The sequence below is a fragment of the Pelodiscus sinensis genome, chromosome 3 (assembly GCF_052426305.1).
Source record: "Pelodiscus sinensis isolate ZL-2025 chromosome 3, ASM5242630v1, whole genome shotgun sequence".
Classification (NCBI taxonomy): domain Eukaryota; kingdom Metazoa; phylum Chordata; order Testudines; family Trionychidae; genus Pelodiscus; species Pelodiscus sinensis.
The window spans coordinates 2,425,155-2,443,702 of NC_143054.1; the positions used below are offsets into that span (position 1 = coordinate 2,425,155).

Consider the following 18,548-nt stretch of genomic DNA (forward strand, 5'->3'; position numbering starts at 1 on the left):
CGCTCCAGAGAAGCCCCTGGCAGGAGCCGGGGGGCGAGGGTGGCCCCGGGTGGGGGCGCGGGGCCGGGGCAGGAAGTGGGGGGCGGGCCGGGCCGGCCCCGGCGCGGGAGGGGGCGGGGGAGGCCCAGGCTGAGCGAGGGGGACGTGTGGACGGCGCTGGAGCCGAGCTGAGGCATGAGCGGCTGAGCGGGACGGCCCGACGCCTTCGCGCCCAGCATGGCCGTGGCGCGGCTCTGGGGCAGCCTCTGCTGCCTGCTGGCCGGGGCGGCCTGGGCCGCCAACTACCCGCCCCGCTACAGCCTCTACACGGGGGCCGGGGCGGCGCTGAGCCAGGGCCCCGCGCAGGCACAGCCGGGCGCCCGGGCCGCCAGCCGGCACAGGTAAGGGCGGGGCGCCGGGAGGGCTGGGACGTGGGGCCCTGGGGGCGCTCCCTGGGGAGCCCCCCCCACCCCACGGAGACCCGGCGAGTCCCCTGCCCGGGCTGGAGGGGGCACAAATGGCTCATTTGCATGGGGTTCGGTCCAGCTGCCGCGGGGGGGGGGGGGGGGTCTGTCTGGCAGCCCCGGCACAGCTCCGCCTCGCGGGGGGGTCTCGGGGGGTCACGGCCCTGCTCGGTGCCTCTGACCCGGCTCCGACTCCTGGGCGTGGGGCCCGTGGGGCGCCTCAGGCCGGGGTGGGGAGGAGTGGAGGGGCGGGGGCAGATGACAGGGAGGTGGGGGGGTTGGGGCTCCGGTGCTGGGGGGGGTCGGGGTCAGGAAGAAGCTCTGGGGGCATCCTGTGCATGCAGGGAGCAGGTGCCCAGGGGAGGTGGCACCCGGCCCAGGGCTCCCAGGGCTGCAGTGGGTCGGGGGGGGCTGTGGGTGCCCGGAGCAGACCCACCAGCCCTACCCCACAGGCCAGGCCCCCGTCGCCCCCTCGCCTGCTGCTGGGGGCGCTGCCCACAGGCGGCCTGGGCTGGCACCGCGCCAGGCAGAAGCTAGAGGGGCCCAGGGAGCCGCAGATGGAGGGTGGGAACGGGGGCTGTGCCGAGGGGAGAGGGGGCACTGGGGGGGGGCAAACTGGGTACAGGGGAGTGCCGGTGGGAGCCCTGTTGGGAGCAGGGGGTGCAGGTAGGGGTGCGGGTTCTGTTGGGGGTCCTGCTGGGGGCAGGGGGTGCCGGTAGGGGTGGGGGCTCTGTTGGGGGTCCTGCTGGGGGCAGGAGGTGCCGATAGGGGTGGGGGCTCTGTTGGGGGGTCCTGCTGGGGGCAGGGGGTGCCATTAGGGGTGGGGGTTATGTTGGGGGTCCTGCTGGGGGCAGGGGGTGCCGGTAAGGATGCGGGTTCTGTTGGGGGTCCTGCTGGAGGCAGGGGGTGCCGATAGGGGTGGGGGCTCTGTTGGGGGTCCTGCTGGGGGCAGGAGGTGCCGATAGGGGTGGGGGCTCTGTTGGGGGGCCCTGCTGAGGGTCAGGGGTGCCGATAGGGGTGGGGGGCTCTGTGGATGGCCCTGCTGGGGGCAGGGGGCACCGGTAGGGTGGGGGCTCTGTTGGGGGCCCTGCTGGGAGACAGGGGGCACTGGTAGGGGTGGGGGCTCTGTTGGGGGCCCTGCTGGGGGCAGGGGGCACCGGTAGGGGTGGGGGCTCTGTTGGGGGCCCTGCTGGGAGACAGGGGGCACCGGTAGGGGTGGGGGCTCTGTTGGGGGCCCTGCTGGGAGACAGGGGGCACCGGTAGGGTGGGGGCTCTGTTGGGGGCCCTGCTGGGAGACAGGGGGCACCGGTAGGGTGGGGGCTCTGTGGAAGGCCCTGCTGGGAGACAGGGGGCACCAGTAGGGTGGGGGCTCTGTGGAAGGCCCTGCTGGGAGACAGGGGGCACCGGTAGGGTGGGGGCTCTGTTGGGGGCCCTGCTGGGGGCAGGGGGCACCGGTAGGGGTGGGGGCTCTGTTGGGGGCCCTGCTGGGGGCAGGGGGCACCGGTAGGGGTGGGGGCTCTGTTGGGGGCCCTGCTGGGGGCAGGGGGTGCCGATAGGGTGGGGGCTCTGTTGGGGGCCCTGCTGGGGGCAGGGGGTGCCGATAGGGGTGGGGGCTCTGTTGGGGGTCCTGCTGGGGGCAGGGGGCACCGGTAGGGGTGGGGGCTCTGTTGGGGGCCCTGCTGGGAGACAGGGGGACCGGTAGGGGTGGGGGCTCTGTTGGGGGCCCTGCTGGGGGCAGGGGGTGCCGATAGGGGTGGGGGCTCTGTTGGGGGTCCTGCTGGGAGACAGGGGGACCGGTAGGGGTGGGGGCTCTGTTGGGGGCCCTGCTGGGAGACAGGGGGACCGGTAGGGGTGGGGGCTCTGTTGGGGGCCCTGCTGGGGGCAGGGGGTGCCGATAGGGGTGGGGGCTCTGTTGGGGGCCCTGCTGGGAGACAGGGGGACCGGTAGGGGTGGGGGCTCTGTTGGGGGCCCTGCTGGGGGCAGGGGGTGCCGATAGGGGTGGGGGCTCTGTTGGGGGTCCTGCTGGGGGCAGGGGGCACAGGGGGGGGCGCCGGTAGGGGTGGGGGCTCTGTGGAAGGCCCTGCTGGGAGACAGGGGGCGCCGATAGGGGTGGGGGCTCTGTTGGGGGCCGTGCTGGGAGACAGGGGGCACCGGTAGGGGTGGGGGCTCTGTGGAAGGTCCTGCTGGGGGCAGGGGGCACCGGTAGGGGTGGGGGCTCTGTTGGGGGCCCTGCTGGGGGCAGGGGGCACCGGTAGGGTGGGGGCTCTGTGGAAGGTCCTGCTGGGGGCAGGGGGCGCCGGTAGGGGTGGGGGCTCTGTGGAAGGCCCTGCTGGGGGCAGGGGGCGCCGGTAGGGTGGGGGCTCTGTGGAAGGCCCTGCTGGGGGCAGGGGGCGCCGGTAGGGGTGGGGGCTCTGTGGAAGGCCCTGCTGGGGGCAGGGGGCGCCGGTAGGGGTGGGGGCTCTGTGGAAGGCCCTGCTGGGGGCAGGGGGCACTGGTAGGGGTGGGGGCTCTGTGGAAGGCCCTGCTGGGAGACAGGGGGCACCGATAGGGGTGGGGGCTCTGTTGGGGGCCCTGCTGGGGGCAGGGGGCACCGGTAGGGGTGGGGGCTCTGTGGAAGGCCCTGCTGGGAGACAGGGGGCACCGGTAGGGGTGGGGGCTCTGTGGAAGGCCCTGCTGGGGGCAGGGGGCGCCGGTAGGGGTGGGGGCTCTGTGGAAGGCCCTGCTGGGGGCAGGGGGCGCCGGTAGGGGTGGGGGCTCTGTTGGGGGTCCTGCTGGGGGCAGGGGGCACCGGTAGGGTGGGGGCTCTGTGGAAGGCCCTGCTGGGGGCAGGGGGCGCCGGTAGGGGTGGGGGCTCTGTGGAAGGCCCTGCTGGGGGCAGGGGGCACCAGTAGGGTGGGGGCTCTGTGGAAGGCCCTGCTGGGGGCAGGGGGCGCCGGTAGGGTGGGGGCTCTGTGGAAGGCCCTGCTGGGGGCAGGGGGCACCAGTAGGGTGGGGGCTCTGTGGAAGGCCCTGCTGGGGGCAGGGGGCGCCGGTAGGGTGGGGGCTCTGTTGGGGGCCCTGCTGGGGGCAGGGGGCGCCGGTAGGGGTGGGGGCTCTGTGGAAGGCCCTGCTGGGGGCAGGGGGCGCCGGTAGGGTGGGGGCTCTGTTGGGGGCCCTGCTGGGGGCAGGGGGCGCCGATAGGGGTGGGGGCTCTGTTGGGGGCCCTGCTGGGGGCAGGGGGCGCCGGTAGGGTGGGGGCTCTGTGGAAGGCCCTGCTGGGGGCAGGGGGCGCCGGGGGCTGTGTCGGGCGCCAGGGGGATGGGCACTCCCAGGCAGAGGGGCGCCCAGGCTCAGCCGCACCACATCCGAGTGGCTGGGCTGGCTCCGGGCTGGGCTCCGTGTGCCGGGCAGGAGGGATGTGCCGGCCGCAGCCTCAGGCGGGCCCAGAGCGGGACCCGGCCCCAGGGGCTGGGGGGGGCGCGGTGCCCAGTCTCCCTTGGTCGCCCGGGGCAGGGCCCAGCCGGCTGTGACTGAGGGGCTGGGGCCTGGGCCCCACGGCCGCTCTCTGGGCTGGGCCCTGCCCCGCGCTGGGACAGGAAGGGACCGGCGGGTCCGCGAGCAGGAATTTGGGAGGGAGGCTGGGATCTGGCCAGGAGGCCTGGGGCCCGGAGCGACAGGAAACAGCCTGGGAGCAGCACTGCCCGGGGGTCGGGAACCCTGCACTGGGGCGGGCCCGGGAGGCAGAGCACCCCCTGTGGCCCCCCCGGCCCCGCCCCCACTGGGAGGCAGAGCACCCCCTGTGGCCCCCCCGGCCCTCCGGCCCCACTGGGAGGCAGAGCACCCCCTGTGGCCCCCCCGGCCCCGCCCCCACTGGGAGGCAGAGCACCCCCTGTGGCCCCCCCGGCCCCGCCCCCACTGGGAGGCAGAGCATCCCCTGTGGCCCCCCCCGGCCCCTCGGCCCTGCTCCCACTGGGAGGCAGAGCACCCCCTGTGGCCCCCCCGGCCCCCCGGCCCTGCTCCCACTGGGAGGCAGAGCACCCCCTGTGGCCCCCCCACGGCCCCGCCCCCACTGGGAGGCAGAGCACCCCCTGTGGCCCCCCCACGGCCCCGCCCCCACTGGGAGGCAGAGCATCCCCTGTGGCCCCCCCGGCCCCGCCCCCACTGGGAGGCAGAGCATCCCCTGTGGCCCCCCCTGGCCCCCCGGCCCCCGGCCCCGCCCCCACTGGGAGGCAGAGCACCCCCTGTGGCCCCCCCGGCCCCAGGCCCAGCCCCCACTGGGAGGCAGAGCACCCCCTGTGGCCCCCCCACGGCCCCGCCCCCACTGGGAGGCAGAGCATCCCCTGTGGCCCCCCCGGCCCCGCCCCCACTGGGAGGCAGAGCATCCCCTGTGGCCCCCCCCGGCCCCCGGCCCCCCGGCCCCGCCCCCACTGGGAGGCAGAGCACCCCCTGTGGCCCCCCCCGGCCCCAGGGCCCAGCCCCCACTGGGAGGCAGAGCACCCCCTGTGGCCCCCCCCCGGCCCCCCGGCCCCGCCCCCACTGGGAGGCAGAGCACCCCCTGTGGCCCCCCCGGCCCCGCCCCCACTGGGAGGCAGGGCACCCCCTGTGGCCCCCCCACAGACCCCCACGGCCCCGCCCCCACTGGGAGGAAGAGCACCCCCTGCTGGACTCCTGTCTCCCCCCCCGCCCTGCCCCCAGCCTGGATCTGTGTGTGCTTAGCAGAAAGCCCCCCCCCCCCCCACGGAACTGCCAGGGCGGGTGGGGGGGGCACAGCCATGGTTGCACATCCAAGAGCTACGTGGGGGATGGGCAGGGGCCCAGCCTCCCTCCCCTGCTTCCATGGCAGGCAGGGCCCACCCTCTGTGCCCCCCTGCCCCTATCCCCCCCCCCCCCCCCCGCCCAGCCCCTCAGCCCGGCAAACATTAACCAGTCCCGGAGCCGGCCGGGCTGGGAGCAGGCAGAGCTGGGGGCCTGGCGCCAGCCCCTGAGCAGGGCTGGGGGAGGCCTCAGCGGCCCTGGGGGGGGCGCGTGGGTCCCTGCGGCCCCCCCTTGTGCCAGGGCTAGAGCTGCCGCCCCCAGGATTGGGGCCTGTGGGGCTGAACGGGCCTTTGCCCCAGGTTCCTGGGGGTTGGGGGGAGGCACCTCCCATAGCCTGGCCGGTTCCCCTTCCCTGATCACAGGGCCGCTCGCGGGGGGAGGCGCGGGGGGGGGGGCCTGTAACAGGCCCTTGTCCACTGGCAGGGAGCCGCGACCGGCTGCCCCGGGCCACAGGGCACGTGGGAGGCAGGGGGGCGAGCTACATGGGGCTCAGTGCACATAGTGGGGTGGGGCTAGGTAGCGTGGAGCAGCAGGGCGTCGGTGTGTGGGGGTGGGGGGCTAGGTAGCGTGGGGCGGGGCGAGCCGCGGGAGGGGGTGGGGTGCTAGGCGGTGTGGGGCGGGGCGAGCCGCGGGAGGGGGTGGGGTGCTAGGCGGTGTGGGGCGGGGCGAGCCACGGGAGGGGGTGGGGGGCTCGGCGGCATGGGGGGAGCTGCGGGAGGGGGTGGGGGGGCTCGGCGGCGTGGGGGGGGCGAGCCGCGGGAGGGGGTGGGGGGCTCGGCGGCGTGGGGCAGGGCGAGCCGCGGGAGGGGGTGGGGGGCTTGGCGGCGTGGGGGGGGCGAGCCGCGGGAGGGGGTGGGGGGCTCGGCGGTGTGGGGGGGGCGAGCCGCGGGAGGAGGTGGGGGGCTCGGCGGCGTGGGGGGGGGCGAGCCGCGGGAGGGGGTGGGGTGCTAGGCGGTGTGGGGCGGGACGAGCCGCGGGAGAGGGTGGGGGACTCGGCGGCATGGGGGGGAGCTGCGGGAGGGGGTGGGGGGCTCGGTGGCGTGGGGCAGGGCAAGCCGCGGGAGGGGGTGGGGGGCTCGGCGGCGTGGGAGGGGGTGGGGTGCTAGGCGGTGTGGGGCGGGGCGAGCCACGGGAGGGGGTGGGGGGCTCGGCGGCATGGGGGAGCTGCGGGAGGGGGTGGGGGGCTCGGCGGCGTGGGGGGGGCGAGCCGCGGGAGGGGGTGGGGTGCTAGGCGGTGTGGGGCGGGACGAGCCGCCGGAGGGCGGGGGGGGGGCGAGCCACGGGAGGGGGGGGCTCGGCGGCATGGGGGGGCGAGCTGCGGGAGGGGGGGCTTGGCGGCGTGGGGGGGGCGAGCCGCGGGAGGGGGTGGGGGGCTCGGCGGCGTGGGGGGGGGGCGAGCCGCGGGAGGGGGTGGGGGGCTCGGCGGCGTGGGGGGGGCGAGCCGCGGGAGGGGTCGCGCCTGGCCCCCATGTGGCTCGCCGCTCTCCCCGGCAGGAACTGGTGCGCCTACGTGGTGACGCGCGCGGTGAGCTGCGTGGTGGAGGACGGCGTCGACGCCTTCGTCAAACCCGACTACCAGCCCTGCGGGTGGGGGCAGCTCCAGTGCGCGCGCATCCTGACGTGAGTGGGGGGGGCAGGGGGCTGGGGGCAGGGCTGGGGGCAGGGAACGGGCCAGGTGCCCGCGTTCGGGGCCGGGCGGGAGGGGGCAGGTACCGGGGGGGGGAGCAGCTGGCAGGAAGCCCAGTGGCCTCTGCGTGAAGTGGGGGGGCGACGGCCAGTCGGGTCCCCCCGTCCTGCGCCCCGGAGCAGCCAGAACAGGCTCCGCCGGCCGGTAGAACGGGGGTCAGTGCCCCCCAGGACAGCCCAGCACAGACGGGCCGTGGCTGCAGGAGTCAGGCCAGGGTGCCCCAGACCCCTTGGGGGGGGGGGGTCCATCGCCCCCAGACCCTCCGCCTAGGCTGTTCCCTTCCTGGTTCCCAGCCAGCAGCTGCCCCGCTCCCGGCCCTGCCCCAGCCAGGTGCCCCCCTGGGAAGAGTTTTGCTAACTGCCCAGGCTGGGCCGGGTGTCTGGGCCAATCCACACGCGGGGGAGTCCGGGGGATCCCCCAGCCCAGCGCAGGGGCCCGGGTCACAGAGCAGCCCCCCCACTAGGCCACAGGCGCATCGGGGAGCCCCCGGCCCTGCCCCCACCCAGAGGGGACTCTCAGGCGGCAGGTAGAACGGAAGGTTCCTTCCTTGAGGGGGACACGGGCCCAGGCCCATTCAGCTCGGAGGGGGGGGGGGCCAGAGCCAGCGCCCTGGGCCCCTCCACCAGCCGAGAGTCACCCCCCCCGCAACTGGCCCCAGCCCGGCCGGCAGCCCCCCCCCCGCAACTGGCCCCAGCCCGGCCGGCAGCCCCCCCCCCGCAACTGGCCCCAGCCCGGCCGGCAGCCCCCCCCCCGCAACTGGCCCCAGTCCGGCCGGCAGCCCCCCCCGCAACTGGCCCCAGTCCGGCCGGCAGCCCCCCCCCGCAACTGGCCCCAGCCCGGCCGGCAGCCCCTCCCCCGCAACTGGCCCCAGCCCGGCCGGCAGCCCCCCCCCCCGCAACTGGCCCCAGTCCGGCCGGCAGCCCCCCCCCGCAACTGGCCCCAGCCCGGCCGGCAGCCCCTCCCCCGCAACTGGCCCCAGCCCGGCCGGCAGCCCCTCCCCCGCAACTGGCCCCAGCCCGGCCGGCAGCCCCCCCCCCCGCAACTGGCCCCAACCCGGCCGGCAGCCCCCCCCCCCACAACTGGCCCCAGTCCGGCCGGCAGCCCCCCGCTCTGCCCGGCTGCTGGGGCTGGCGTCACCTGGTTGCTCCCCCACCCAGACTCAGGTCACAGGGCAGCCTGAGCTATTGCTGGTACGAGCCACCATGGGGCATCCTCCCTCAGCGAGAGCCACCCCGCCATCCCCTCCCCCGCTGGTACGGCGCCCAGGGAAACCGAGGCAGCACACGGGGTTACTGCGGAGCAGCACAGGCCAGTAGAACGCACACCCGGCATAAAGCGCCCAGAGCGAACACGCCCCCCCCCCCCCCCCGCCCCTGGGGCGCCCTCCGGCCGGGCACTGTCCCTGGGCTCAGCTTCCAGCAGCCGGGGCCCCGTTCCCCTCCCCCCCTTCCCACTGACTCTCCCAGTTCCCCTCCCCCTCCCACTGACTCTCCCAGTTCCCCTCCCCCCATTCCCCTAGTTCCCACCCCCCCTTCCCACTGACTCCCCTAGTTCCCCTCCCCCCCTTCCCACTGACTCCCCCAGTTCCCCTCCCCCCATTCCCCTAGTTCCCACCCCCCCATTCCCACTGACCCCTCCCAGTTCCCCTTGACTCCCCCAGTTCCCCGCCCCCCGTTCCCACTGACTCCCCCTTGCCCCACGGCGGCACTCTGCGGCGTGGCTCAGGCTCCGCGCGGCGGCCCAGGAGGCCGGGGCTGGGGCACCTCGGCGCCAGACCAAAGGGTGTGGCTGGGGCTGGGCTGTGGGGGGAGGGGCAGGGCCCAGGCGGTAGGATCCCACGCGGGGAACAGACCCCCCCGGGGAGCGGCCGGCCGGCGCGGCACAAGTTGCCAGGGCCAGAAGGGCTCCGCTGGGAACCCGGAGAGGCATCGTCCCGGGGACGGTTCACCCGCCCGGGCTGGGGTCTCCATCAATCCCACCTGCGCTTTTTCCGCCGGCCATGCCGGGCCGGTGTGTGGGGGGGGGTCAGCCCCCGGGCCTGGGGACCCAAGTACCAATGAGCCCAGGGCAGCGCCGGCGCCACACCCGCAATGAGCCCAGGGCAGGGCAGCGCCCCCCAGTGGCAGCGCCGGCGCCTGAGCCCAGGGCAGGGCAGCGCCCCCCAGTGGCAGCGCCGGCGCCTGAGCCATGGGCAGGGCAGCGCCCCCAGTGGCAGCGCCGGCGCCTGAGCCATGGGCAGGGCAGCGCCCCCCAGTGGTAGCGCCGGCGCCTGAGCCATGGGCAGGGCAGCGCCCCCCAGTGGCAGCGCCGGCGCCTGAGCCCAGGGCAGGGCAGCGCCCCCCAGTGGTAGCGCCGGCGCCTGAGCCCAGGGCAGGGCAGCGCCCCCAGTGGCAGCGCCGGCGCCTGAGCCATGGGCAGGGCAGCGCCCCCCAGTGGCAGCGCCGGCGCCTGAGCCATGGGCAGGGCAGCGCCCCCCAGTGGCAGCGCCGGCGCCTGAGCCCAGGGCAGGGCAGCACCCCCCAGTGGCAGCGCCGGCGCCTGAGCCATGGGCAGGGCAGCGCCCCCAGTGGCAGCGCCGGCGCCTGAGCCGTCCCCCTTCTCCTGGCAGGTATCGCAGCTTTGTCAGGCCGCGCTACAAGGTGGCCTACAAGACGGTGTCGGACATGGAGTGGAAATGCTGCCACGGCTACTCGGGTGACGACTGCCTGGAGGGGCCGGCCCAGGGCCCCCCCCTCACCACCAGCCGCCCGCGCCCCCGGCCGGGCCGCCCCACGCTCTCCGGCTTCGGGAACCCCCTGAGCGGCCTGGGCGGAGAAGGTACCAGGGGCCCAGGGCTGGGCGGGGAGGGGAGGGGGCTGGCTGGTGACAGGGCTCTGGAGTCTCTCGGCTGCCCCGTGTCCCCCACACCCCTCAGGGTGCCCACCTCACCTCCTGCTCCCAGCCTGCCCTGCACCCCTGCCCTGGCGCCAGGCCCCCCTCTCCATGGGACACAGCAGGGAGCAGGTGTGGCCACCGGGGCCACTGTGCCCCGAAAGGAAAGGCCTCGGCTGGGCGGCTTGTGGGGCGGTGCCTGGCAGGGTAGTCTGGGTCAGCGCGCTCTCTCCACAGGCTGGGGAGGGCAGATGGAGGAGCCGGGGGGGCCTGGCTGGGGGGGCCTCGGTGGGGGAACTGGGGGGGCCTGGCCGGGGGAACCTGGGGGACCTGGCCGGGGGAGCTGGGGGGGCCTGGTCGGAGGGGCCGGGGGGACCTGGCTGGAGGAACCGGGGGGACCTGGCTGGAGGGGGCTGGGGGGCCTGGCTGGGAGAGCTAGGGGGACCTGGCTGGGGGGGGCCGGGGGGCCTGGCTGGGGGAACCGGGGGGACCTGGCCGGGGGAGCCGGGAGAGCCGGGGGGGCCTGGCCGGGGGAGCCGGGGGGGCCTGGCCGGGGGAGCCTGGCCGGGGGGGCCTGGCCGGGGGAGCTGGGGGGGGCCTGGCCGGGGGGGCCGGGGGAGCCGGGGGTTGGCTTGGCCGGGGGGGCCTGGCCGGGGGAGCCCTGGCTGGGGGAGCCGGGGTTGGCCTGGCCGGGGGGGGCCTGGCTGGGGGAGCCGGGGTTGGCCTGGCCGGGGGGGGCCTGGCCGGGGGAGCCGGGGGGGCCTGGCCGGGGGAGCCCTGGCCGGGGGGGCCGGGGCCCGGCTCAGCGCGCTCTCTCGGCAGGCCGGGGAGACGCGGAGAAGGTGAGGCAGCTGGAGCAGAAGGTGCAGGCCTTGAGCCAGCAGCTGCAGGCGATGCAGGCCAGCACGGAGAAGCTGCTGCAGGAGGGGCGCCGGGCGGCCGAGCTGCCGCTCAACGGGAAGCAGCCGGCGGACGCGGCCCAGCCCGAGGTGAAGGAGACGCTCAACGAGATCCAGCGGCACCTGCAGCACCTGGACAACCGGGTCTCCAGCCACGAGGCCGAGCTGACCAACCTCAGCAACGGGCCGGGGCCGGGGCCGGGCGCCCCCGCCGGAGGGGCCCTCCTGCAGGAGGTGGAGCGGCGGCTGCAGGAGTCCTGCGCCGCCTGCCTGGCGGGCACCGAGGGGCTGCGGCGGCAGCAGGCCGAGGACCGCGAGCGCATGCGGGGCCTGGAGAAGCTGGTCGGCTCGGTGGACCAGCGCAACCGGGAGGCGGTGGAGAACATCCAGCGGCACCTGAGCCGCCTGGCCGGGCACCTGCCCAAGGACTGCTGCTCCCCGCTGGACGCCCGGGTGGGCGACCTGGAGCGGGGCCTGGAGCGCGTCTCCAGCTCCTTCGCCAGCCTGAGCGGGCGGCTGGAGCCAGCGGGGGCGGGCGGGCAGGCGCCGGAGGGCCGGCTGGTGGAGATGGAGGAGCGCCTGAACGCCACGCAGCGCCGCCTGGAGGAGCGCCACGCCCGGCAGCAGCACCTGGCGGGGGAGCTGGGCTCGCGGCTCCACGGGGCCGAGGGCCAGCTCGCCAACGTGGCTGGGCAGCTCAGCGGCTTCCAGGAGCACGTGCAGCGGGCCCTGGCCAACCTGAGCGGCGCGGTGGAGGCGCTGCGGGACGGCGCGGCTCAGGGCGCGGGATGCAGCCAGCCCTGCCCCACGCCCCCTGACCCCTTCCTGGGCAGCCAGGACTTGCAGCTCAGCGGCCTCCTCCAGGACCTGGACCGGCGGGTGCTGGAGAACCAGGAGCAGCTCCGCATCCTGGGCTCCGGCCTGGACCAGCTCCGGAGCTCCGGGGAGGGGCTGGCCGGCTCCGTGCAGGACCTGCAGGCCGAGGGGAAGAAGCTGTGGGAGCTGGCGGAGGCCAACCGGGAGTCGCTGAGGCGGCTGGCGGGCGAGCTCGGCAGGCTGGAGGGGCGGCTGGCGGGCGCGGGGGGCAGCGCCCCCACCCCCAAGGACCTGGCGCTCTCCCTCAACCGCACGGGGGCGCGGCTGGGCCAGCTGGAGGCGGCGCTGCGGGGGCTGCAGGAGGAGGTGGGCCGGCTGCGCGGGGAGGTGGTGGCCTGCGCCGGCGCCTGCCCGCTGCTGCCCAGGAAGCCGGAGCCGGGCCGGGAGCCCGCCGAGGCCCCCAAGCCCCTGGACGGCTTCAGCGTCTTCGGGGGCACGTCGGGCGTGGACCTGAAGTCGCTGCAGGGCGAGCTCTCCGAGGTGATCCTCAGCTTCAGCTCGCTCAACGACTCGGTGCGGGGGCTGCAGCGCACGGTGGACCGGCACCAGACCGACATCCGCCAGCTGGACGCCACCAAGGACCTCGTCATCGCCGAGATCAACAAGGTGCAGGCCGAGGCCACGGAGCGGGCGGCCGAGAGCGAGGAGCGGCTGGACGGGGTGGCGCGCCAGCTGCAGCAGCTGGGCGGGGCGCTGCGGGGCGAGGCGGGCGAGTGCCGGCGGGTCGCTGCCGGCCTGGAGCCCCGGCTGGCCGCGCTGGAGGGCGTGTGCCAGCGGCTGGACGGCGTGGCGGGCGGCCTGCGCCACGTCAAGGAGGGGCTGAGCAAGCACGTGGCGGGGCTGTGGGGCTGCCTGCAGGAGGTGAACGGGACCCTGCGCGCCCACGGCGCCCAGCTCGCCACCCTGCGGGACACCCACCTGGGCGCCCTCAACGCCTCCCTGCGGCGCCTCTGGGGGCAGCTGCACGACCTCACGCAGCAGGACCTGACAGGTACGGCCCCGGCTCGCTGGGCATGGGGGCAGGGCCAGGGGGGCAGGGCATTGAGGGGAAGGGCACTTGGGAGGCAGGACCGGGGGGGCAGGGCATTGGGGGGGCAGGGCACTTGGGGGCAGCACCGGGGGGCAGGGCATTTGGGGGGCAGAGCATTGGGGGGGAAGGGCACTTGGGGGGCAGACACCAGTGGGGCAGGCACCGGGGGGGGGCAGGGCACTTGGGGGTGAGCCCAGGGCTCACACTGCTGGGGGGCAGCTCTGACTCTCTGCTCTGTTGCAGGACCCCCAGGCCCACCTGGCCCCGAAGGCCCCCTGGGAAGACAGGGCCCCCTGGGGCCAGCAGGGCCCCCAGGCCAGGAAGGAAAGCAGGGGCCCGTGGGACCCCCAGGTGAGGAGCAGCCCAGCCCCACGGGGTGGGGGGGAGTGCCTGGGTCCATCCGTCCCGGCTGACTCTCTCTCCGGGCACAGCACCTCCCCCCCGGCATGGGGCCCTGCTGGGACTCTAGGGGCCCCATCATGAGCCCTCAGGAGCCCCCACATCACACTGGCCCCTGCCCAAGCCTGCCCTGCCCCCAGGCCCAGCCGGCCCCTCTTCCCACCCCCCAGCCTCGGCCAGGCCCCGCCCCCCTTCTCCCCCAGGCTGGCCCCTCTTCCCACCCCCCCCAGCCCAGCTCCCCACTTGCCCGCCCCTCCGTACTCACTCTCGTCTCCTCTCTTGCAGGGCTCCCTGGCGAGCAAGGTGAGACTGGCGGGGGGCAGGGGGCGGGGGCAGGGGGTGGGGGGCAGCGCCTGTTCTGCACCCCCAGGAGCTGGCCCCGGCCTGCCAGGGGGGCTGGGCCTCTTGGGGCTCAGACGGAGGGTGGGCCTGGCGGGGGGAGGGAGGGGTTCCAGGGCCCGGGGGGCCGCGGGCTGGGGTGGGCCCCAGGGGCTAGCTGGGTGGGGCAGGCGCTGGGCTGGGGGGCCCAGGGGCTAGCTGGGCGGGGCAGGCGCTGGGCTGGGGGGGCCCAGGGGCTAGCTGGGCGGGGCAGGCGCTGGGCTGGGGGGCCCAGGGGCTAGCTGGGCGGGGCAGGCGCTGGGCTGGGGGGACCCAGGGGCTAGCTGGGCGGGGCAGGCGCTGGGCTGGGGGGCCCCAGGGGCTAGCTGGGCTGGGGGGCCCCAGGGGCTAGCTGGGCGGGGCAGGCGCTGGGCTGGGGGGCCCCAGGGGCTAGCTGGGCGGGGCAGGCGCTGGGCTGGGGGGGCCCAGGGGCTAGCTGGGCGGGGCAGGCGCTGGGCTGGGGGGGCCCCAGGGGCTAGCTGGGCTGGGGGGCCCCAGGGGCTAGCTGGGCGGGGCAGGCGCTGGGCTGGGGGGGCCCCAGGGGCTAGCTGGGCGGGGCAGGCGCTGGGCTGGGGGGGCCCCAGGGGCTAGCTGGGCGGGGCAGGCGCTGGGCTGGGGGGGCCCCAGGGGCTAGCTGGGCGGGGCAGGCGCTGGGCTGGGGGGCCCCAGGGGCTAGCTGGGCGGGGCAGGCGCTGGGCTGGGGGGGCCCCAGGGGCTAGCTGGGCGGGGCAGGCGCTGGGCTGGGGGGCCCCAGGGGCTAGCTGGGCGGGGCAGGCGCTGGGCTGGGGGGGCCCCAGGGGCTAGCTGGGCTGGGGGGGGCCCCAGGGGTTAGCTGGGCGGGGCAGGCGCTGGGCTGGGGGGCCCAGGGGCTAGCTGGGCGGGGCAGGCGCTGGGCTGGGGGGACCCAGGGGCTAGCTGGGCGGGGCAGGCGCTGGGCTGGGGGGGCCCCAGGGGCTAGCTGGGCGGGGCAGGCGCTGGGCTGGGGGGCCCCAGGGGCTAGCTGGGCGGGGCAGGCGCTGGGCTGGGGGGCCCCAGGGGCTAGCTGGGCGGGGCAGGCGCTGGGCTGGGGGGACCCAGGGGCTAGCTGGGCGGGGCAGGCGCTGGGCTGGGGGGGCCCCAGGGGCTAGCTGGGCGGGGCAGGCGCTGGGCTGGGGGGGCCCCAGGGGCTAGCTGGGCTGGGGGGGGCCCCAGGGGTTAGCTGGGCGGGGCAGGCGCTGGGCTGGGGGGGACCCAGGGGCTAGCTGGGCTGGGGGGGGCCCCAGGGGTTAGCTGGGCGGGGCAGGCGCTGGGCTGGGGGGACCCAGGGGCTAGCTGGGCGGGGCAGGCGCTGGGCTGGGGGGCACAGGGCTGCTGGGGGCGAACGGGGGCGTCCCGGGGTCCTGCTCACCCCGTCTCTCTGCCAGGCCCCATGGGCGAGGCGGCCACGGTGCCCAGAGTCGCCTTCTCGGCCGCGCTGGCAGCCCGGCACGGCGAGCCCGGGACCGTCCCCTTCGACCTGGTGCTGCTGAACGACGGGGACGCCTACGACCCCTACTCCGGTGAGCCCCATAGCCAGCCCCCACAGCACCCCATAGCCAGCCCCCCAACAATGCCCCCTGCTGGGAATGCCCCATAGCCAGCCCCCCACAGCGCCCCCTGCTGGCAGCGCCCCATAGCCAGCCCCCCACAGCGCCCCCTGCTGGCAGCGCCCCATAGCCAGCCCCCCACAGCGCCCCCTGCTGGCAGCACCCAATAGCCAGCCCCTCCCACAGCGCCCCCTCCTGGGAGCGCCCCATAGCCAGCCCCTCCCACAGCGCCCCCTGCTGGGAGCGCCCGATAGCCAGCCCCCGCAGCACCCCCTGCTGGCAGCGCCCCATAGCCAGCCCCCCACAGCGCCCCATAGCCAGCCCCCACAGCACCCCCTGCTGGCAGTGCCCCATAGCCAGCCCCCCACAGCGCCCCCTGCTGGGAGCGCCCCATAGCCAGCCCCCCACAGCGCCCCATAGCCAGCCCCCCACAGCGCCCCCTGCTGGCAGCACCCAATAGCCAGCCCCTCCCACAGCGCCCCCTGCTGGCAGTGCCCCATAGCCAGCCCCCCACAGCGCCCCATAGCCAGCCCCCCACAGCGCCCCCTGCTGGCAGCGCCCCATAGCCAGCCCCCCACAGCGCCCCATAGCCAGCCCCCCACAGCGCCCCCTGCTGGGAGCGCCCAATAGCCAGCCCCTCCCACAGCGCCCCCTGCTGGGAGCACCCCATAGCCAGCCCCTCCCACAGCGCCCCCTGCTGGGAGCGCCCCATAGCCAGCCCCTTCCACAGCGCCCCCTGCTGGGAGCGCCCCATAGCCAGCCCCCCACAGCGCCCTCTGCTGGCAGCGCCCCATAACCAGCCCCCCACAGCGCCCCCTGCTGGGAGCGCCCCATAGCCAGCCCCCCACAGCGCCCCCTGCTGGCAGCACCCAATAGCCAGCCCCTCCCACAGCGCCCCCTCCTGGGAGCGCCCCATAGCCAGCCCCTCCCACAGCGCCCCCTGCTGGGAGCGCCCGATAGCCAGCCCCCCGCAGCACCCCCTGCTGGCAGCGCCCCATAGCCAGCCCCCCACAGCGCCCCATAGCCAGCCCCCCACAGCACCCCCTGCTGGCAGCGCCCCATAGCCAGCCCCCCACAGCGCCCCATAGCCAGCCCCCACAGCACCCCCTGCTGGCAGCGCCCCATAGCCAGCCCCCCACAGCGCCCCCTGCTGGGAGCGCCCCATAGCCAGCCCCCCATAGCGCCCCCTGCTGGCAGCACCCAATAGCCAGCCCCTCCCACAGCGCCCCCTGCTGGCAGTGCCCCATAGCCAGCCCCCCACAGCGCCCCCTGCTGGCAGCGCCCCATAGCCAGCCCCCCACAGCGCCCCCTGCTGGCAGCGCCCCATAGCCAGCCCCCACAGCGCCCCATAGCCAGCCCCCCACAGCGCCCCCTGCTGGGAGCGCCCGATAGCCAGCCCCTCCCACAGCGCCCCCTGCTGGGAGCGCCCCATAGCCAGCCCCTCCCACAGCGCCCCCTGCTGGGAGCGCCCCATAGCCAGCCCCTCCCACAGCGCCCCCTGCTGGGAGCGCCCCATAGCCAGCCCCTCCCACAGCGCCCCCTGCTGGGAGCGCCCCATAGCCAGCCCCTTCCACAGCGCCCCCTGCTGGGAGCACCCCATAGCCAGCCCCCCACAGTGCCCCCTGCTGGGAGCGCCCCATAGCCAGCCCCCCACAGCACCCTCTGCTGGCAGCGCCCCATAACCAGCCCCCCACAGCGCCCCCTGCTGGGAGCGCCCCATAACCAGCCCCCCACAGCGCCCCCTGCTGGGAGCGCCCCATAGCCAGCTGGCAGTCGGGAGTGAGGGCCATGGGCGGGGCTGGGGAGGGACCGTGGGGCTGAACTACACGGGCCCTGGGGGCCCCGCTGATCGCTGGCCTCTCTCCCAGGCATCTTCACGGTGCCCGTGAGCGGTCGCTACTTCGTGAGCGCGGTGCTGACGGGACACCGGCACGAGAAGATCGAGGCCGTGCTGTCGCGCTCCAACCAGGCCATCGCCCGCAGCGACTCGGGGGGCTACCAGCCCGAGGGGCTGGAGAACAAGCCCGTGGCCGAGAGCCAGCCCAGCAGCGGCTCCCTGGGCGTCTTCAACCTGCTGCTGCCGCTGGCGGCCGGCGAGACGCTCTGCGTGGACCTGGTGACGGGGCAGCTGGCCCACTCTGCCGACGAGCCGCTCACCGTCTTCAGCGCCGTGCTGCTGTACCCGGGCGAGGGGCACGAGGCCGCCTAGTCCCCGGCCCCGCGGGAGGCCCGGCTGGGCTCCGGCCAGGCCTCCCCAGCCGGCTCCTGGGGCACGAGGCCGTCTAGGCCTGGCCCGGTGTGAAACCGCCAACCCCCCGGCCCGGCCCAAAACCGCCAACCCCCGGCCCGGCCCGAAACCGCCAACCCCCGGCCCGGCCGAAACCGCCAACCCCCGGCCCGGCCCGAAACCGCCAACCCCCGGCCCGGCCCGAAACCGCCAACCCCCGGCCCGGCCCGAAACCGCCAACCCCCGGCCCGGCCCGAAACCGCCAACCCCCGGCCCGGCGCGAAACCGCCAACCCCCGGCCCGGCGTGAAACCGCCAACCCCCCGGCCCGGCCCGAAACCGCCAACCCCCGGCCCGGCGCGAAACCGCCAACCCCCGGCCCGGCCCGAAACCGCCAACCCCCGGCCCGGCCCGAAACCGCCAACCCCCGGCCCGGCGCGAAACCGCCAACCCCCGGCCCGGCGTGAAACCGCCAACCCCCGGCCCGGCCCGAAACCGCCAACCCCCGGCCCGGCGCGAAACCGCCAACCCCCCGGCCCGGCGTGAAACCGCCAACCCCCCGGCCCGGCGTGAAACCGCCAACCCCCCGGCCCGGCGCGAAACCGCCAACCCCCGGCCCGGCCCGAAACCGCCAACCCCCGGCCCGGCGGGAGCCCAAGCCAGAGCCCTGCCCCAGGAGCTTGGGTTCTGCCCCCATGCCTGGAGCAGCCTGCTCAGGAGGCAGCCAGTGCCCCAGGGACCCCCCCCGCCGGGTCAGAGCCGCCCCGAGCAGGGCAGGCCTGGCTGGGCCCGGCGCGACAAGGCCCTGCCTGGGAGGGGTCGCTGGGGGACCCAAGGGGTCTCTTCCAGCCCCAGTCTGTGATTCCAGGGGCTCTCCCCCCCCCCGAGTCCCTCACTGCTCCCGGCAGCCCCCCGGAGGCCAACACTCCCCAGAGGCCAGCTGCTGCGGGGGAGGGGGGGCCTCCAGGCCAGGAAACCTGCAGGGCTGCCTCAGGCCCAGGATCCCCCCCCAAAGCCAGCCCCTCCCCCACCCCAGCGACCAGGCACCTCCTCGTTATTTATCATCCTGCCACGCCCGTTCCTGCCCTGCCTGTGCCCACCGCGCCCCCTCTGCACAGCCCGGCCCCCCCTCGGCCCCTCGCCGCCCCGGCAGGGACCCTGCGGAGCCTGGGCCGGCGGGCGCCGGGGGTGGCTCTGCAGGCTGGGGCCCTGCCCTGGCCCGGGGCCAGCTCTGCCCAGGCACCTATTGCAGGTATCAATAAAGAAACGTCTGTTTTGTACCCTGGGGCCTGTCTCGTTCCTCAGCCCGGCTCCCCCGGCACGCCCACAGCTCGCATGCCCCGGGCCGAGCCGGCCAGCCCCTCCCAGGACCCGCTGGTG

General features: G+C 76.8%; 1 protein-coding gene across 1 annotated transcript; it reads left to right on the forward strand.

Annotated features, from left to right (window-relative positions):
• Positions 1 to 18,448, forward strand: EMILIN1 (elastin microfibril interfacer 1). Its single transcript, XM_089776953.1, has 8 exons — positions 1 to 380; positions 6,732 to 6,857; positions 9,533 to 9,741; positions 10,618 to 12,561; positions 12,844 to 12,951; positions 13,285 to 13,302; positions 14,781 to 14,915; positions 16,811 to 18,448. Exons 1-8 carry the CDS (start codon positions 217 to 219, stop codon positions 17,149 to 17,151), a joined length of 3,045 nt encoding a protein of 1,014 aa, XP_089633079.1. The 5' UTR covers positions 1 to 216; the 3' UTR covers positions 17,152 to 18,448.
• Positions 18,449 to 18,548: the final 100 nt, after the last annotated feature.